Source organism: Crocodylus porosus, unplaced genomic scaffold, assembly GCF_001723895.1.
Source record: "Crocodylus porosus isolate Cpor-Errol unplaced genomic scaffold, CroPor_comp1, whole genome shotgun sequence".
In the NCBI taxonomy this organism is placed as follows: domain Eukaryota; kingdom Metazoa; phylum Chordata; order Crocodylia; family Crocodylidae; genus Crocodylus; species Crocodylus porosus.
In genome coordinates, this window is record NW_017728906.1 from 49,903,966 (window position 1) to 49,919,548 (window position 15,583).

General features: G+C 41.8%; 1 protein-coding gene across 1 annotated transcript in view; it reads left to right on the forward strand.

Annotated features, from left to right (window-relative positions):
• CFAP47 (cilia and flagella associated protein 47) overlaps window positions 1-15,583 on the forward strand; it is a 734,432-nt gene that overhangs the window by 22,976 nt on the left and 695,873 nt on the right. The window contains exon 2 of the mRNA XM_019528459.1: window positions 8,230-8,381. Coding sequence (XP_019384004.1) covers window positions 8,230-8,381 — 152 coding nt within the window. The remainder of the gene's footprint in view (window positions 1-8,229; window positions 8,382-15,583) is intronic.

Below are 15,583 nucleotides of genomic sequence, written 5' to 3' on the forward strand. Positions count from 1 at the left end.
CGGGCAGAGTGTTCCCAGGGGCTGGCCAGCTGCACTGTGCAGCACTGGGCACCATAGGTCATGGTGCAGGCTGGAAGGCAGGAGGGTGGTGCAGGTGCAAGAGGGTGGTGCCGAGGCTCTGGCCTGCTAGTGAGGCTATATAGGGTTTAGATACAAACAGGTGCTGGGGGGGTGGGATTGATTGCCTTCACAGGGTGCCAGGTGGACCATGGGTGTTTGCAGACAGAGGTGTGCAACCACTTGTATGTGGTTTACAGGAGAAACCCAGAGATGTCAAAAAATAGGAATGGGAGGAGCTGGGGTTTTACAAAAGGTGTGGGGGGGGGCAGCCTTGCTTGTAATACAGCCACATTTTTCTCCAATTAGAGAGAAACTGGAAGCTGTATTACTATGAGAAGGGGCATGTGTTTTATTATTCAGTTTAAGAAGAAAGAAAAAAAGCAAATACAGCTTTTGGAATGTGCATTTAATTTGCTAGCAAGAGAGAGTGTATTTTAAAAAACACGGGAACCTAGGCAAAAAAAAAAAAGCCAAAGGATATTGTCACTAGTTCTGTAGTGGTGTTATTTAAATGTATGTCTTTTATTCAGCTTCATAAAGCAAAAGGCTAACTTTTATGAGTGTCTTGACAGTGCCTTCAACTGTCAGTCCTTTCAACACCTGGGTTACAGTTACCACACCTGAGTTAAGGTTTTAATTGGAGCTCAAAATCAGTCTACAGGGCTGTAAAATACAAGAGAGACTTTACTAGGTATGGCTAATAGCAACCTTGCAGAAGAAAGGATAATTTGAATAGTGCAACATCAGAACCATTAAAAAGGAGAGAGGGTTATTAACACATGTGGAGTGGACAGGAATTGGGGGGGATGATAAATTATGATGTCAGTGGACTCTCTCAGCACTACCTGAATAGAAATAACACTGCCCTTCCTAGGCAGTTTATTTTAATGTTTGGATGGAGCAGGAATCAAAGGGAGGGTGCAACTCTACTTCTGTACTCCTGCTTTGATCTACCCCTGAGTAGGAAACCAGTGTGTCAAAAGCTTCTACCCTGCAGTGGTTTTTCTGAGTTAGCAATAGAAGAAGGCTTCAGTAGTTTCCTGTAAGTCAAAGAACAAGTGAAAACTCAAAGTAGCATTTTCTGCGATTGGTCTTGCATCTGCGGACGGCTGCCTTGAGTCTCAAAAGTTTGAGAACCACAGATCTGGATGAAACTGCCTGTTACAAACCTGGGGTGTAGGAGAGCTTTTACTATTTTTCTAAAATACCCTGTAAGCGTATCTGACCGTTTAAAGAAATGCAAACTTTGGACCATTTTTTCCCCCAACTAGATCAGTTCAATACATTTTGTGCCTGAAAGCTCATCCAAGGTCTCACTCAATTATACAACTGATGCAATCAAGGATATTACCTTACCTCACAAATCTTAATCCTTGTTCCTGAGCAATGAGGGTGCCAAGATCAGCCAGGATCTCTTTCTTTTTTTTATCAGTGAATGCTGCTAATGCTCTTTCCCTATTTTCTTTTTCTTTGCAAGGTTCTTTGAAAAATTTAGCATTATTGAACTTGAATTCTCTTACCTGCTTCATTGGAGACTTGAGAGATCTGCTGTTCTTTTATTAAAAGCTTCCATTCTTTGTTCTTTTGTAAATGTCCCTTCTTTGGAGAAAGGAAGGGTGCTTCATCTAAACATACCATATTTCCTTGAATTTAAGACAGCCCTGAATTAATTAGATTCTATATATGGAAATGTATTTGTTATAATTTTCCAGGTATAGAATCTAATTATTGGAGGGTTATTTTCATTTGTTTCCTCCCTGCACTGGTACAGCAAGGGAAAGCAGTGGCTGGGTGGAGTCAGGTGGCCCCCTTGCCCTGCAACCTTCTTGTCCCCCCCCTGTCACTTGCCTCCTCCCACCCCACAGTCTCTGCTCATGACCCCCTCCCTATAATCTCTGCCCCTTTCTTCCCTGATCCATTCCCCACAGTTGCTACCTCCCCACCCCTTACTATCAGTTGCTGCTCAGGCTGTCTTCTGCACCAGGTCCTGGAGCACAGCCCTTGGGGCATGCAGCAGTTGTGGCCAGGCAGGGGATGGAGTTTCCCTGTGCTCCATACCTGGGAGGGAATCCAGTCCAAGCCAAGCCAGAGTCCAGCTACACCTGACAGTAATGGGCTGGGAAGCTTCAGAGGGCAAGTAGAGGGGGCAGGAGGCTACTGTGGGGCTGACTCACCTCAACCCAGGCTCAGACCAGAGTCAGAGTCAGAGCAGCTGCCTGTTCCGCACCCCCCCCCCCATACCTACACAAATCTAAAATGAGGAGCCTTTCCTCCGTATGCTGACGGTGGGGTGGGGGGGCAGAACAAACCTCTTAGATTTGAGTAAATGCAGCATTGATTCTTTGTAAGCTACTACAAGGAGACTTGTTAGGTTGCTGGAGGAATATTGGTGGAATGGTGACCATAATGCCTGCTAGAACATCTCTAAAGCTGACTCTCTTTATCCATTATCATTTCACATTATAAAGCAGCTTTCCATCTAGCCACAGCTGAACTTTTTGCCTCTAATAGTGATTCTGTTCCACTTAGATCAATTTATTTTGCTACAGGTCCCCAGCATCTTGACTAATGGAAGAAACCCAGGTTACGTGGACAGCAAGTCTGAGCAACATTTATTATTACCTGATTATAGTCACATTGTTCCATAAATAAAGTCTGTTGATTTCTGGCTTTTGGGAAACAAAACAAAGTCTGAGATGTTTTTGTTTGAAGATAATAAAAATGGACACAGTTGTGGGAAATCTCTTCCTCTTGCAATTTATGTATTGTTGTGTGTCATTGAGTTAGTCAAATGTCTTTCATATAAAACTGATTACTAATGGTGAAGATTGGAATCTCTGGTATTTTACCAGGTCATACTGGGAAAGTTTGTTTGGAAGGAAGTGTTCAAATTGAGTGTCACTTGTGGAAGACTCAGAAAGAAAGACTTGGTTATATTTCCAGAGATGATTAAACTCTAGATTTAGCTGATTTCATCTGGAGATTTGTTTTATAGATACATTCTGTCAAAAGAGAGTGCCTTTTGTCTTGGGCTTAGTGATCCATGATGGATCACAGAAGCACAGCTATTATGGTAGCTATTAGATTGAAATTTGGTCTGTGATGTGTTTTGTTATGTTATGGTTTCCTAAACTGGAAAGTCCAAGGTAATTTCATGAAGGAGAAAGGAAGGTCACTCGCTAATAATTTGAGTTGTGTGAATATACTGCTGCTGCAAATTTGTACTGATACCTGGTGCTTAGTGCTTTAATTACGTTCTTTGAAAGGGGGAGGACCTGGAGGATGATAAATTTAGAGTCAATTTTATGTATTCAGTTTCAGAACTGTCTTTTTTCTACCCCTTTCTAACTCCCCCATGGCTTTCACTGCTGTCAGTGGTTAGCTGACTTAAGAATGGAAAGCACTCCTAAAATGGAGATTTCTCTGAGGCAGTATATTAAAAGGAAAACCTCAGGTAATGGTAAATAACCTTCCTTATTCAGCTCCTTTAGCTTCTAATATGCATGACCAAGTAATGCCATCTGTGGGAATATAGCTAACAAAGCATTTTTCTACATATTTTATAGCTGGTTATTATGAAATATTCATTTTTCCCTTGCACATAATGAATCTGCATGGCTGTTTAATTTAAACAGATTTTTATTCTGCCTCTTGAGAGGAGATGCATTGCGCACAGTACTAAAGTTAAAACATACTTACTTGCTGTTCCCCTAAACCTAGCAAAAAGCTTAAATATGCATCAGGCACATCACACACTGTGCACATTTAGAATGATAGAAAATGGGGGTTGGAAGGGACCTCAGGAGGTCATCTAGTTCAACTCCCTGGTCAAAAAAGGACCACCCCCAACTAGATCATCTCGGCCAGTGATTTGTCCACCTGGGCCTTAAAAAGCTCTCTGAATGGAGATTCTACAACCTCCCTGGTTAACTTGTTTAAGGCTTTACTACCCTCCTAGTGAGAGAGTTCTTCCTAATATTTAGCCTAAACTTCCCTTGCTGCAACTTTGAGACCATTGCTCCTTCTGTCATGTGCCATGTGGTCTACCTTCATCCTCTTTTGAACCCCCTTCAAGTGGTTGAAGGCTGCAATTAAATCCCCTCTCAGTGTCTTCTTTACACTAAATAAGCCCAATTCCCTAAGTCTTTCCTCATAAGTCATGTGTCCCAGCCCCCTCACCATTTTTTTTGTCATCATCTGCTGGACTGTCCAATTTGTCCACATCCTTTCTGTAGGGGCGTGGAGGCATCAAAACTGAACACAGTACTCCAGATGTGGCCTCACTGGTGCTGAATAGAGGGGAATAATCACTTCTCTTGCTCTACTGGTAACATACCTACCACTGTAACTCCCTGGTCCTTTTCTGCAGAGCTGCTGCCCAGCCAGTCAGCCCCCAAAATGTAATGGTGCATGGGATTGTTCTGTCCTAAGTGTAGGACTTTGCTCTTGTCCTTGCTGAACCTCATGAGATTCCTTTTGACCCAATCTTCCAATTTGTCTAAGACATGCTGAATCCTAGCCCTACCCTCCAGCCTGTCTTGGTGCATGCGATTGTTCCATCCTACGTGCAGGACTTTGTACTTGTCCTTGTTGAACCTCGTGAGATTTCTTTTGGCCCAATGGTCTTATTTGTCTAGGTCTCTCTGAATCCTAGCCCTACCCTACAGCTTGGTGTCATTTGCAAACTTGCTGAGGGTGCATTCTATGCTATCTTTCAGGTTGATGAAGACATTCAATAAAACTGGCCCCAGGACCCACCCCTGGGACACTCCATGTGGTACCCCCTGCCAAATAGATATTGAGCCATTGATTACTACTCTCTGAGCCTGATGCTCCAGCCAATTTTTTATTTATCTTATAGGCCATGCATTCAGCCTATACTTCCTTAGCTTGCCTGTGAGAATGTTGTGGGAGACTGTATCAAAAACCTTGCTAAAATCAAGGTATACCACATCCACTGGTCTCCCCACACCCACAGAGCCAGACATCTCACTATCAAAAGCAATCAGGTTGGTCAGGCATAGCTTGCCATTGGTGAATCCATGCTGACTGTTCCTAATAGGGGTGCGCTAATAGAGATTTTGGGGACTGATACCAATAGCTGGTTTTTAAGGAGACATATCAGCTGACACCAATCCGATACCCAGGGGATGGGATGGAGCTGCAGTTCATCGGGGGGATGGGGGGGGGGGGAGAGTCTCCCACTGTTGCACACACCCTGGGTGAGCGGGGGGTGTGTGACACAGATCTGCAATGGGGAAAGTGGGGGGAGGGCTGGGGCCAGGGCTGCACTCCCCTTCCTCTCCATGCATGGGCATTTATTGGTCAAATTTTCAGCCATATCAGGCGTATTTCCAATTATAATCAATTTTCTTTATATCGGTGCTGATCTGACATTGGACCGACGTATCGGTGCACCTCTGGTTTCTAATCACCTTCTTCTCCAAGTGCTTAGAAATGGATTCCTTGAGGATCTGCTCCATGATTTTTCTAGGGAGCGAGGCGAAGCCAACTGATCTATAGTTCTCTGATTCTTCCTTTTTCCCTTTCTTAAATATGGGCACTGTTTGCCCTTTTCCAGAAATCCAGGACCTCTCCATATCACCATGAGTTTTCAAAGATGATGGCTAGTGGCTCTGCAGTCTCATCAGCCAACTCCCTCAGCACCTCTGATGCATCCCATCCGGCTCCATAGAGTTGTATATGTCTAACTTTTTTCTAAATAGTCCCTAACCTGTTCTTTTGCCACTGTTGGCTGCTCACCTCCTCCCCAAACTGTGATGCCCGGTGCAGTAGTCTAGGAGCTGACCTTGCCTGTGAAGACTGAGGTGAAGGTGGCATTGAGCACTTCAGCCTTTTCTGCATTGTCTGTCACAAGGTTGCTTCCCCCATTTAGTAAGGGACCCACACTTTCCCTGATTTTTCTCTTGCTACCAACATATTTGTAGAAACCATTCTTGTTACTAGCTCCAGTTGTACTTTGGATTTCCCGACTTCATCCCTGCATGCCTGAGCAATCCTATTTTTGTCCAAGCATGCCTGATCCTATTTATTTGTTCAAGTTTCCACTTCTTGTAAGCTTCCTTTTTGTGCCTTGGTTTCCTAAAACAATAAAAATTAAGAAATGGAAAAAAAATATGTAATGGTTTTAAAAGTTAAAAAAAAAATTATCTGTATAAATTTCTAAAACCCAAATGGGCACACTAAACTTAAAGAATAGTGATGTGACTCCGCGTTTAGGAATACGCATTTGGTAAGATGCAACTCAATGATTTTTGCACTTGATAGATTTACCAGAAATCAATGAGACAGAAGCTGATAGGAAAAAATGAAGTGTAGAAAATCCCAGAGGTGTCCCTAGACAAATGCCAATGTGATACTATCAGCTCCCAAACTAACTCCTGTCCCAGCTGCCTGCAGAGGGTTCGGGATTGAGAGTATGGTCCGGGTAGAAAGGTAAGAAAGGTTTATTGACTTAATAAAAAGACAACTACGTATAGTAACAAGACAAACAATGACAGACAACAGTTTGCATTGGCAACTTATCGGAAGTCCCCTCTGATACCAGATGTGCAACAAGTTTATCTTTCCACCAAGCTCAGCGAAGCTGGGCGTCCCTGATCAGCACTGTCTGAGAGGTACCGGGAAGGACCCTAGCATTCAGTCCTTGGGCTTCTCGAGATCCATGGGCCCACTGATCCAGGTCAACAGCTAACTAATCCTTTTCACAGAGCTGTATCTTCTTTCTGAATGATTTCTGGATGTTTAGCCAACTTATAGCTTCTGAACAGTGCTGATAACATATAGCCACTCAGATTCCTTTTATTTCAACTGTCCTTAGACTAATAACAGTAGAAGCCTTGCATTCCTTTCGATAAGGTTAATTTTAACTAGGCCACAGGGGCTTACTACTTCAAGGCTTTGCTAAATTTACTAAGCCTTACTTTATACAAGGCCTGACTACATCTTAAACTTTAATTAGGCTCTTAGCAACAACATTCAGCTTAATATCTACACAACTACAGAAAAACACTTAGTCTAATCTTCATAGAGCCTTCAGCAAGCACCTTTATCTCACAGACATAATTTCAGCTGTCACCAACTTAATCTTCTGGGAATGAAGAGGATGCTGGAACTTACTTTAGTTGCTCTGCATACTCCTGGCATGGGGACGGCTGTACAGAGAATAAGGGCAGGAGAGAGGCATATTCTTCCTTTTTCAGGGCCTTCAAGCAGTAGCTGTGTGGTGAGCTTCCAAACCCCTTATTCAGGAGACAGAAAAGGAGTCCTGGGTCATTCTTCATTCTTGGAAAAGGAAGGCAGATCCACTCTCACTAGTCTTGTTTTTTTGGGCAGCAGCAAATATACCAGAGATGCCTGTTTTCCGACTCAGGAAGACAAGTGCGTTGTGTTGCATGTGGTGGATAAACCTAGTAATCATAAATAGGGACCTACTGAAATTACAGTTTTGCAGATTTTGTGAAAGCGGACGGTGCCTGCAAAATCCACGGAAAAACAAAACACTTGGTGAAAATAAAATGCTGCCTTCCTGGAGGGAGCCAGAAGTTCTCAGGTGCTTGCAGCATCCTGCCTGGGGGAAGGAGACGCTGACTGCTCAAAGGGCTGCTGGCAAGATAGTTGCTCCTGCCCCGGCCACTGATTGCATCTGAGGGCTGCCTGTCTTGTGGCTCTGCTCCTCTCCTCTCCATCAGTTGATGGGGGTTTAGGGGAAGGGCTGCATGACAGACAGACCTTGCAGCCAATTGGTGATATGGGGTGCACTAGGCCCACTTCAGCTAATGAGGGGTGTGTGTGGAGGGGACTGCCACATTCCACCTGTGAATTGGCTGCTGGGCCCCATGTTCTGCCTGTGACATAAGCGGGCAGCTGCCTTGAATTCTGTTGGTCCCTAATTATAAGGCACAGAAATACTACTTTGTTAAGTTGACATTTTGCAGAAATTGATGGTTTAATACTGCATCCTGCCATAGTACAGGGAATGTTTTCTATTAGCCAGTTATGAATAGGCAGAGGAATTACAAAACCCTACACATATTAATGTTAATTACAGAGCTAAACCTCTATGTGTGATGTTGAAAATGGTCCACATATATCCAGATATTTATCTATAAGTATTTAAAACTTATTGAAACATTGCTTTTTTTGTAGTTTAAACTTTTTGTGGATAATCCAAATAAATCTGTTGCTTCTGGTCTTCAACTTACGGCTGCTGTGGAATATCATCCTGACTGTGAGGAAGATCTTCTAGATAGACTTTTGCTGCTGGTGGAAGAAGATGTCATTGATATCCCTTTAATAGGGTATGTTTTCTAAAATACATATAATGGGGCTGCTGTGAAAGGGAAATGTGACAACTATTATGTCTATTTCTAATGATGCAATTAATTTTCACGTGAATTTTGCAAACAAATGATAACTTTCTTTGTAAAGTCAATGCCTGTAAGAATGACACACATGTAGTGTAGGAATGATACACATGTAGGAAGTTAATTGTAGTGATGTCCCCAGTCATTGAACAAGGATATACATTTTGCTTCCTGGTGCTCTTTTTGTTCCTTTTGGACCTGGTGAAGATGTATAACTAGATTGGGTGCAGATGGTGTGTGGGAGGGAAGGGGTTGGGGGTCTTTGAGATAAGTGTGTGTGGAAACCATAAGTAGAGAAAAAAGAAAAAAGGGGACTGGCTGGTGGAGGAATATTCAGGATTATTACATGCGAATTCTGAGAGGGGAAGTAGGGAGACCCAATTGTCTTGTTGGTAATTTAGAAGCCATTGGAGATACTGTTTGCATATCAGTTGATGACAAAATTGACCTGTCTTCTTGATGCAAAATTTAACAAATAGATGATAATTTCTAGTACTGAATATTCCACTATGTCTCTTGTTTTTTTAAACTGTAGCTGTCTGAATTTCAATTTTAATATCAGGAGTGACTAGGAGTTTTCTCCCCAGCCCAACATGGTGCTATACAGACACCGAAAGCTGACTTACAATGAACTGCCTTAGGTCCTGGAAGTTCTAGCATGGTCCTTATACCAAACCAGCTGATTAGTTTTGTGGTGGAGCAGTATATATTAGCTTGGGTCAAGTGTTATGAAGACGCAGCTTCCCATGATAGCTTGTTGAGAGCTAAGGTGTGTCACGTAGACAAGAACTAAGAAGTTTCAAAATGGACGTTGAAAAGCTATTTCTGTTCATCTCGCTGAAAGCAAGGCATATCTTAATATTATTTAAGTCTGTATGAGCAAGATCCTACTTGCAGAATGGTCTGTAGCTAAACAAGGGAACAATAAATTGGTTGTCAGAGTAACAGGTTATTGAGTCTATACTAGATTAATATTTTTCTTGTAGTGGTGTTTTTTCTTTTTACCTTCCTTGCATGAATACTAGATTTATTTTGGAAAATAATATAAGTATCTACCTTCTGGAAATTATTTTAAGTACCATAAATAAAAACAACAAACCTTAAAAAAATGTTTTTTTCCCCCTTTCAAAATTGAATTGTCTCTTATAGATGAAAAAATCTATAGAGCAATGCCAACAGCTCAGTTAGTGCACCTTGCAAGTAAGAAATATGTTTGGTGGTCTTTGGTTAAACTCCACCCCCATTTTTCTTCCAAAGGGTAATGTAGGTTGTGAAAGGATGCTATTCTTTTGATGAATGACCTTCAGTTCTATTTGGGGCTACAGTATACATTACAAAATCATTGATGCAATCCTGGTTTGGAATATACCATAATGCAAGTTGTAAGATAATTCAGTCTAGTGTGTGATTTTACATAATGTGTAAAGTAGGTAATATGTTTTTACCAAAACAGAATTTTATTAAAAAAAAGTTGGTTTTGTTTAAAGTGAGATATCTAGACCAGTGGGTTGACCTTAAACGTCTCAGAATTTTTTTTGAGATCAAAAAGTTTACTTATATATTTATTTTATTTTATTTTCTGTCAAAGCAATAATGCAAATGATGAACTATTATTATAGAGTAGTAATACTGTTATTATTATAGTTTAATATAAGAGTATATAACTTTACTTCAAAGATCATAAAGTACTGAAACTATTTATCCAATCTAAAAAGAGACATTTCATTTAGAACTAAGTAGAACGGTGATTCTCAGTCAGGGTGCCATGAAATCCTTTAAAGGTGCTGCACAATAGCAGTGTTAGGTGTGATATGATCCACAAGATAAACCCAAAGTTTTCAAAAAGAAATCCAAAGTGTCAAAAATGTCCTGAATTGTTGCAGTCTTTCTGAGTTCTTTGCAAGAGAGCAATTCTTCCATTATTATTTTGTAGTCAAGAAAAGAGTGAAAGGTAAAACCTGTCATTTTCTAAAAAATACCTTTAATCTAACATGGTATGCCTTGAGTCTGAAAAGGTTAAGAAACACTGAAATAGCATCTGTTCTCAATGATTTTAAAAATAAGATAAAACAGAATGATATGATATAGTGGAAAAATAATAAAAAGTGAAGAAACAAACTCTGCATAGAATTGTGAAGCCATTTAAAAAAAAAAGTTGATTCATGGGAAGCTTTAAATCCTTCTGCATCAGAACAGAAACAAATTGAAAAAACCTGAAATTTTCCCTGAAATGGAAATTCCCACTCTTTGACCACATTTGTTCCATTTTTTGGAGCAGCTGGGTTGTGGGTGGCCAGATTGGGGCATCACCCTGGGTCTGGAGAAGCAATCAAGATCAAAAGGAGTGCTCAGAGTCTGAGGAGTCTAGTCAGAGGACAGAGGGTAGGGCAGAGCATGGAGTCAGAAGGCCAGTTGGGTCAGGTAACTAAGAGATCAAACTAGGACAGGGGTGGGCAATTATTTCGGCTGGAGGGCTGCTTACTGAGTTTTGGCAAGCTGTCGAGGGCCGCGTGGGTAGCCCTGATCCTTGACAGGTACTCCATTCCCTGGTTATCATCTTGGGACCAGAAGTCCTGCCCCTAACTGCTGACCTTTGCCACTGGAACTCCCTCCCCTTGCCCCTGGAAGTACTCCTTTGGGGAAGAGGGTTTACCATCTTAAGGAAAAAACAAAACAAAATTGCATACTAAAAATCAAACACCCATAATATATTTTAATTAAATTAAAAAATATTTTTATCCCGATTTGTGTGTGTTTGTGATGTATATGCAGAAGTGATTGTATATGGGGGTTTGTGGGGATGTATGGATGTGTGTGTGTGGGTAGGTATGGGAGCCATGTAGTGCAGAGTGGCTGGCAGGTGGGCAGGAAAATGGGGAAAGTGACATGGGGAGTGGAAGTGAGCAGGAGCGTGAGGTCTGATCCAATGTCCTGGGAAACTATGAAACTATGACCAGCAGAGCGGTAGGAGTGTGGTGTGGGCTGGCAGAGATCTGTGGAGCTGGGTTGAGCTGCACCAGCAGGGAGAGTAGGGAGCTGACCTGGCTCCATAGAGTCCCTGTCGCCCTGCTCTGGGCCCCACCAGCATTGGCTCTGACCATGTGCACCCTGTACTCTTCTGCATGGAATGAGCTGGTGCTCAGCGCAGGGGAAAAGCAGTTCTTGTGGCCAGTGCCCCATGCTGCAGCTGATCGCAGCCCATGCGGGGCTGTCCTGCCTCTTCGCTGTGTCACTGCTGCCCCTCAGGGCAGTGGTGGCAATGGAGAACAGGCACAGGCAGCCCCACGCAGGCCCTGAGCAGCTGCAGCATGGGGCGCCAGCCACAGTGAGGGGGAGCAGCCGCTTTCCCCCTGTGCCAAGTGCCAGCTCATTCACCGCTGCCGCTGCTAGCCTGGGCCCTATCCCAGCTCTGGGCTTGCCCTTTGGGTAGAAGTTGCTGTTCAGCACGGCCGAAAGTGGCCTTCCCGCTTGCCGGTGCCAGGCAGTGTTTGCTGCAGCTGCCAGCATGGAGCTCATGCCATGCTAGATTGTGGTGCGACTGCTCCATTGCCACCTCTGTGCTGCCCATGAGCTGAGGACAAAAGTTTGGCTACAAATTGAGTGCTGTTGCCTGGCCACTTTCTGTTCTGGGCCATTTTTTTTTTTTTTTTTTTTTTTTTTTAAATATATACAGCAACGTGGAGAAAGGTCAACTGATCCTGGCTGGCTATTCCAGTGGTAGGGTGTAGGTGGTTGACTACGTCCTGGTAGAAGTTCTAACCACCTATGGCCCACCTCGCTGCTCAGCTAGGGAGGTGGCAGACTAGGTTGAGCAGCTGTACTGGACCAGTTGAGGCTCTGGGTTTGAGGTTGTAGTCTGACAAATATAGCTCAAATGTCCTTTCTATTCACTGTCTGCTTAGAAGAGCTAAAACTGTTAAAAATGAATGTTGCCAGTAACAGTATCTTTGAAGACTGTGGCTTTTGAAAAATCAATCTCATATTAAAGTAGTACATTACTACGTTTTAAAGCAGAGCATTAATAGAAACGGTATACTTTTATTTGAAGGTAACTCAATTCTGTATATTTTGCATAATGCCATGAAAAGGACCTGGTGTTTGCTGGAGTAACTTGGTCTGCTAAATTGGTCTGTTACCTACTTCCTATATTTTGTTTCCTGTGATGGTGATTGAATGAGAAATACTTTACCTATGGTTTATCTAGTTTGCTGTTTTTCAATCAGTTGCCTGTACAATCATATAAAAGCTCAATTTTTAGAACCGACTACTTGAGTCTCAACACTTTTAATATTGCCTGAGTGGGTCTCTAATGTTGTATTGATGGAAAAACTCTTATTCACTAACAGATCTAATAAGTAAACATGACAAGATCTAGTCCTTTGATAATAAGTCGTGTAATGTCTTCAATTAAGTCTGTCGACTATACTAAAGAACCTAATGGTTGTAAAATGAAACATGCTGAAGTAATGAATCACCCAAGTTAAGGTTGTCTGCGCAACGTTAAAGTGGAGTCCTATCATAGTAAATATTACTCTGTAAAGGGCGTTTATAGGGGTTCCATCTCCATTCTCTTCCACTGGGCCAGATCTAGGATTTTGAAGAGGAGGTTGCAGCAAAGAGCACAGGTCATGAGGCTGGCAGAGGAGACCTGCGGCAAAGACCAATACTTTCACTGGGTGCGACTATCCCACTGCCCCCTATCCCCCAGACGACTCTTCTTCCTCAAATTTAAGTAAGAATCTTGGTTGTTTCACAAATAAATTGTTTTTCCACACTTTCAGCCATGCAAATGTGACCCACTCTGCATTTAAACTGGGTAATTTGTATCTTCACCGAGGTTTTGAAATCAAACTGTACGTTTGATTAGAACTGTGGAGCACCTGACTTTCCAGATAATGCTCTCCATGGTACAGATTTGAGAAATGTTTTTGTTCTTGCCAAAAATATAAATATTTGGACTTTGTGAAAACATTCTTTAAAATATTTTAAATTTTCTTTGAAAGAGGTGAAACCAGTTCTCTTCCCACACTGGAAAATTTCACTCAAATATACCCCAACCCTGCCTCCCTCCCAAATAATTTAATAAATAAAAATCAGTTTATTGTTTGAAGAAAACAAGAAAAAAATTGGAATCAGAAATTTTCTGCAGAAACTTCCATTTTAATAAACAAATTGCTTTTTATTTGGAAAAAAAATTATTGGACAAAACATTTGAACAATACCAAAAAATGGCTTGGTGTATTAGATAAATTAGATAATCAGCTATTAGATAAAACTACCAAAAATCCCTGCTAAAGTGACTGATCTATACAGACATTCAGCAAGCTGGGTCAAACTAACGTGATGCCTCTTCTGGGTGTGCACTGCAGTTGGTGCAGGGACAACCTGAGCTAAAAATAAAGGGCTATTTTTTTCCCACATTGGTAAGCGGCCTCAGATGTTAATCTTCCATGAAAATTTGTTTAATATAATGTATGTTTAAAAAGAAGTAAGAGTCCAGACAGAAGTGCAGTTCCCAGCTGTAACTCAGAAGGTTTTTTGCAAAGCTTTCTGAGTTACAACATTACGCCAGACCAAACAGAAGTTCATGATTGTTTCCAGGGCTAGAAGCCTGCAGCCAGGTTTCCATAGGAATGGCTCTCTGCCAGTGCTCCCTGTTTTCAGAATGGGAGGGGGGAAAGGCAGCAGAAGGAGATTGTTCTTGGGGCTCCCTAGCCAGTGCTGAAGGATGGGGTGGGTGAATTGGAGCCCCCTCACCTTGGAGGGGAGGTTCCAATACACATGCCCCACCCTCCAGAGGGCCTGAACACCCCCCCCACCTGAACTCCCTCTGCTCCCTTTCCCCCCTCCCATTCTGAAAACGGGGTCAGTTTTGGAACTCCACAGACACATGTTACAAAAGATGCTACATTATGAAACATCTTTATTTGATGCTTCATACAATGAGAGGTCAGATTTTTCACCTGATTTGGCCATTTTTAAGCTGTTTGCAGACGTGCACTTGTTTGCTCACAGCTATAAACTGTCTACACCCTAAGTGTAATATTAAAATAAATTAATCTCCATATAATGTAGAGTGGTACTTAGCTGTGTTAGTCTGAAATCAGGCAGAAAGCAAGGAAGGGCGGCACCTTGTAGAAAAGCTTGTTCAGAAAAGCATAAGCTTTTGTAGATGACAAGCAAAGTGGGTTGTTGATACGAAAATGTATTCCTTTCTGAATTTATCTCCAGGGGTGCCTATAGACATGTGGAGAGGTTGCTCCAATGTCCTGTAATGACAGCATGTTGGAGCAGACTCGATAAATCAAGTCTCTTGGAGTATGCTAATTATTGCACTTCACCAGCCTTCACGTCTCATCAGCATCCCTGTGCTTCAGAATAGTGGTAGGGGTGCTTTAACTAAAGTTTGTTTGATGAGCTTAAGTTAAAGTGCCCCCTCTGCCATTTTGAAGTGCGGGGATGCTGATACACAAGATGCTGCATGCGCTTTGGGTTGGGATCTTCAGCTGCAGCTATAAGAGTGTCTGATTCACAAATAATGTCATAGTCAGGGAAAATGACTTTCCTAAATAGGACTTAACAATTTACCTTTTTGTGATAAACCTAGCCAGGGACGTTAGCTGTTGGTCATAGAGTGCAATTATTTTTACAGTAGTAAAACAGAGTATGCTATTTTTAGATATTGGTCCAATTTTATTCTTACCATCATACCTTTTATTATAAAGAAACTAAAGCAGGTATTAATTTGATCTAGTATGTCTGTCATATTAAAATGATAATATTCAGTTCTGCGATTCAGCTGGAGAACTGATGACCTACACTAGACAGAGATGCAGCAATTACATTGAAATTCTGATTTGACCAAACATTTGTTTGATTTGTTATTAAAACATTAAGCATAGAGTCTTTAGAAAGTCATATAACTATTCATAGCTTTTCAACTACTTGACCTTTCATCTTAAAACATGCATGAATTTTAATAGTCTTGTCTGTTAAAGAATCTCATCTGAGTCAGAAATTATCTTTTTATTTATATGCATTAAACAAGAGGTGTAGCTGGCTCATGAGCTGAATTAGATAAGATTCTAATGTATCGCATATTTCTGAAGCAATTTCTTAGGTGATAGCTTTTCTTA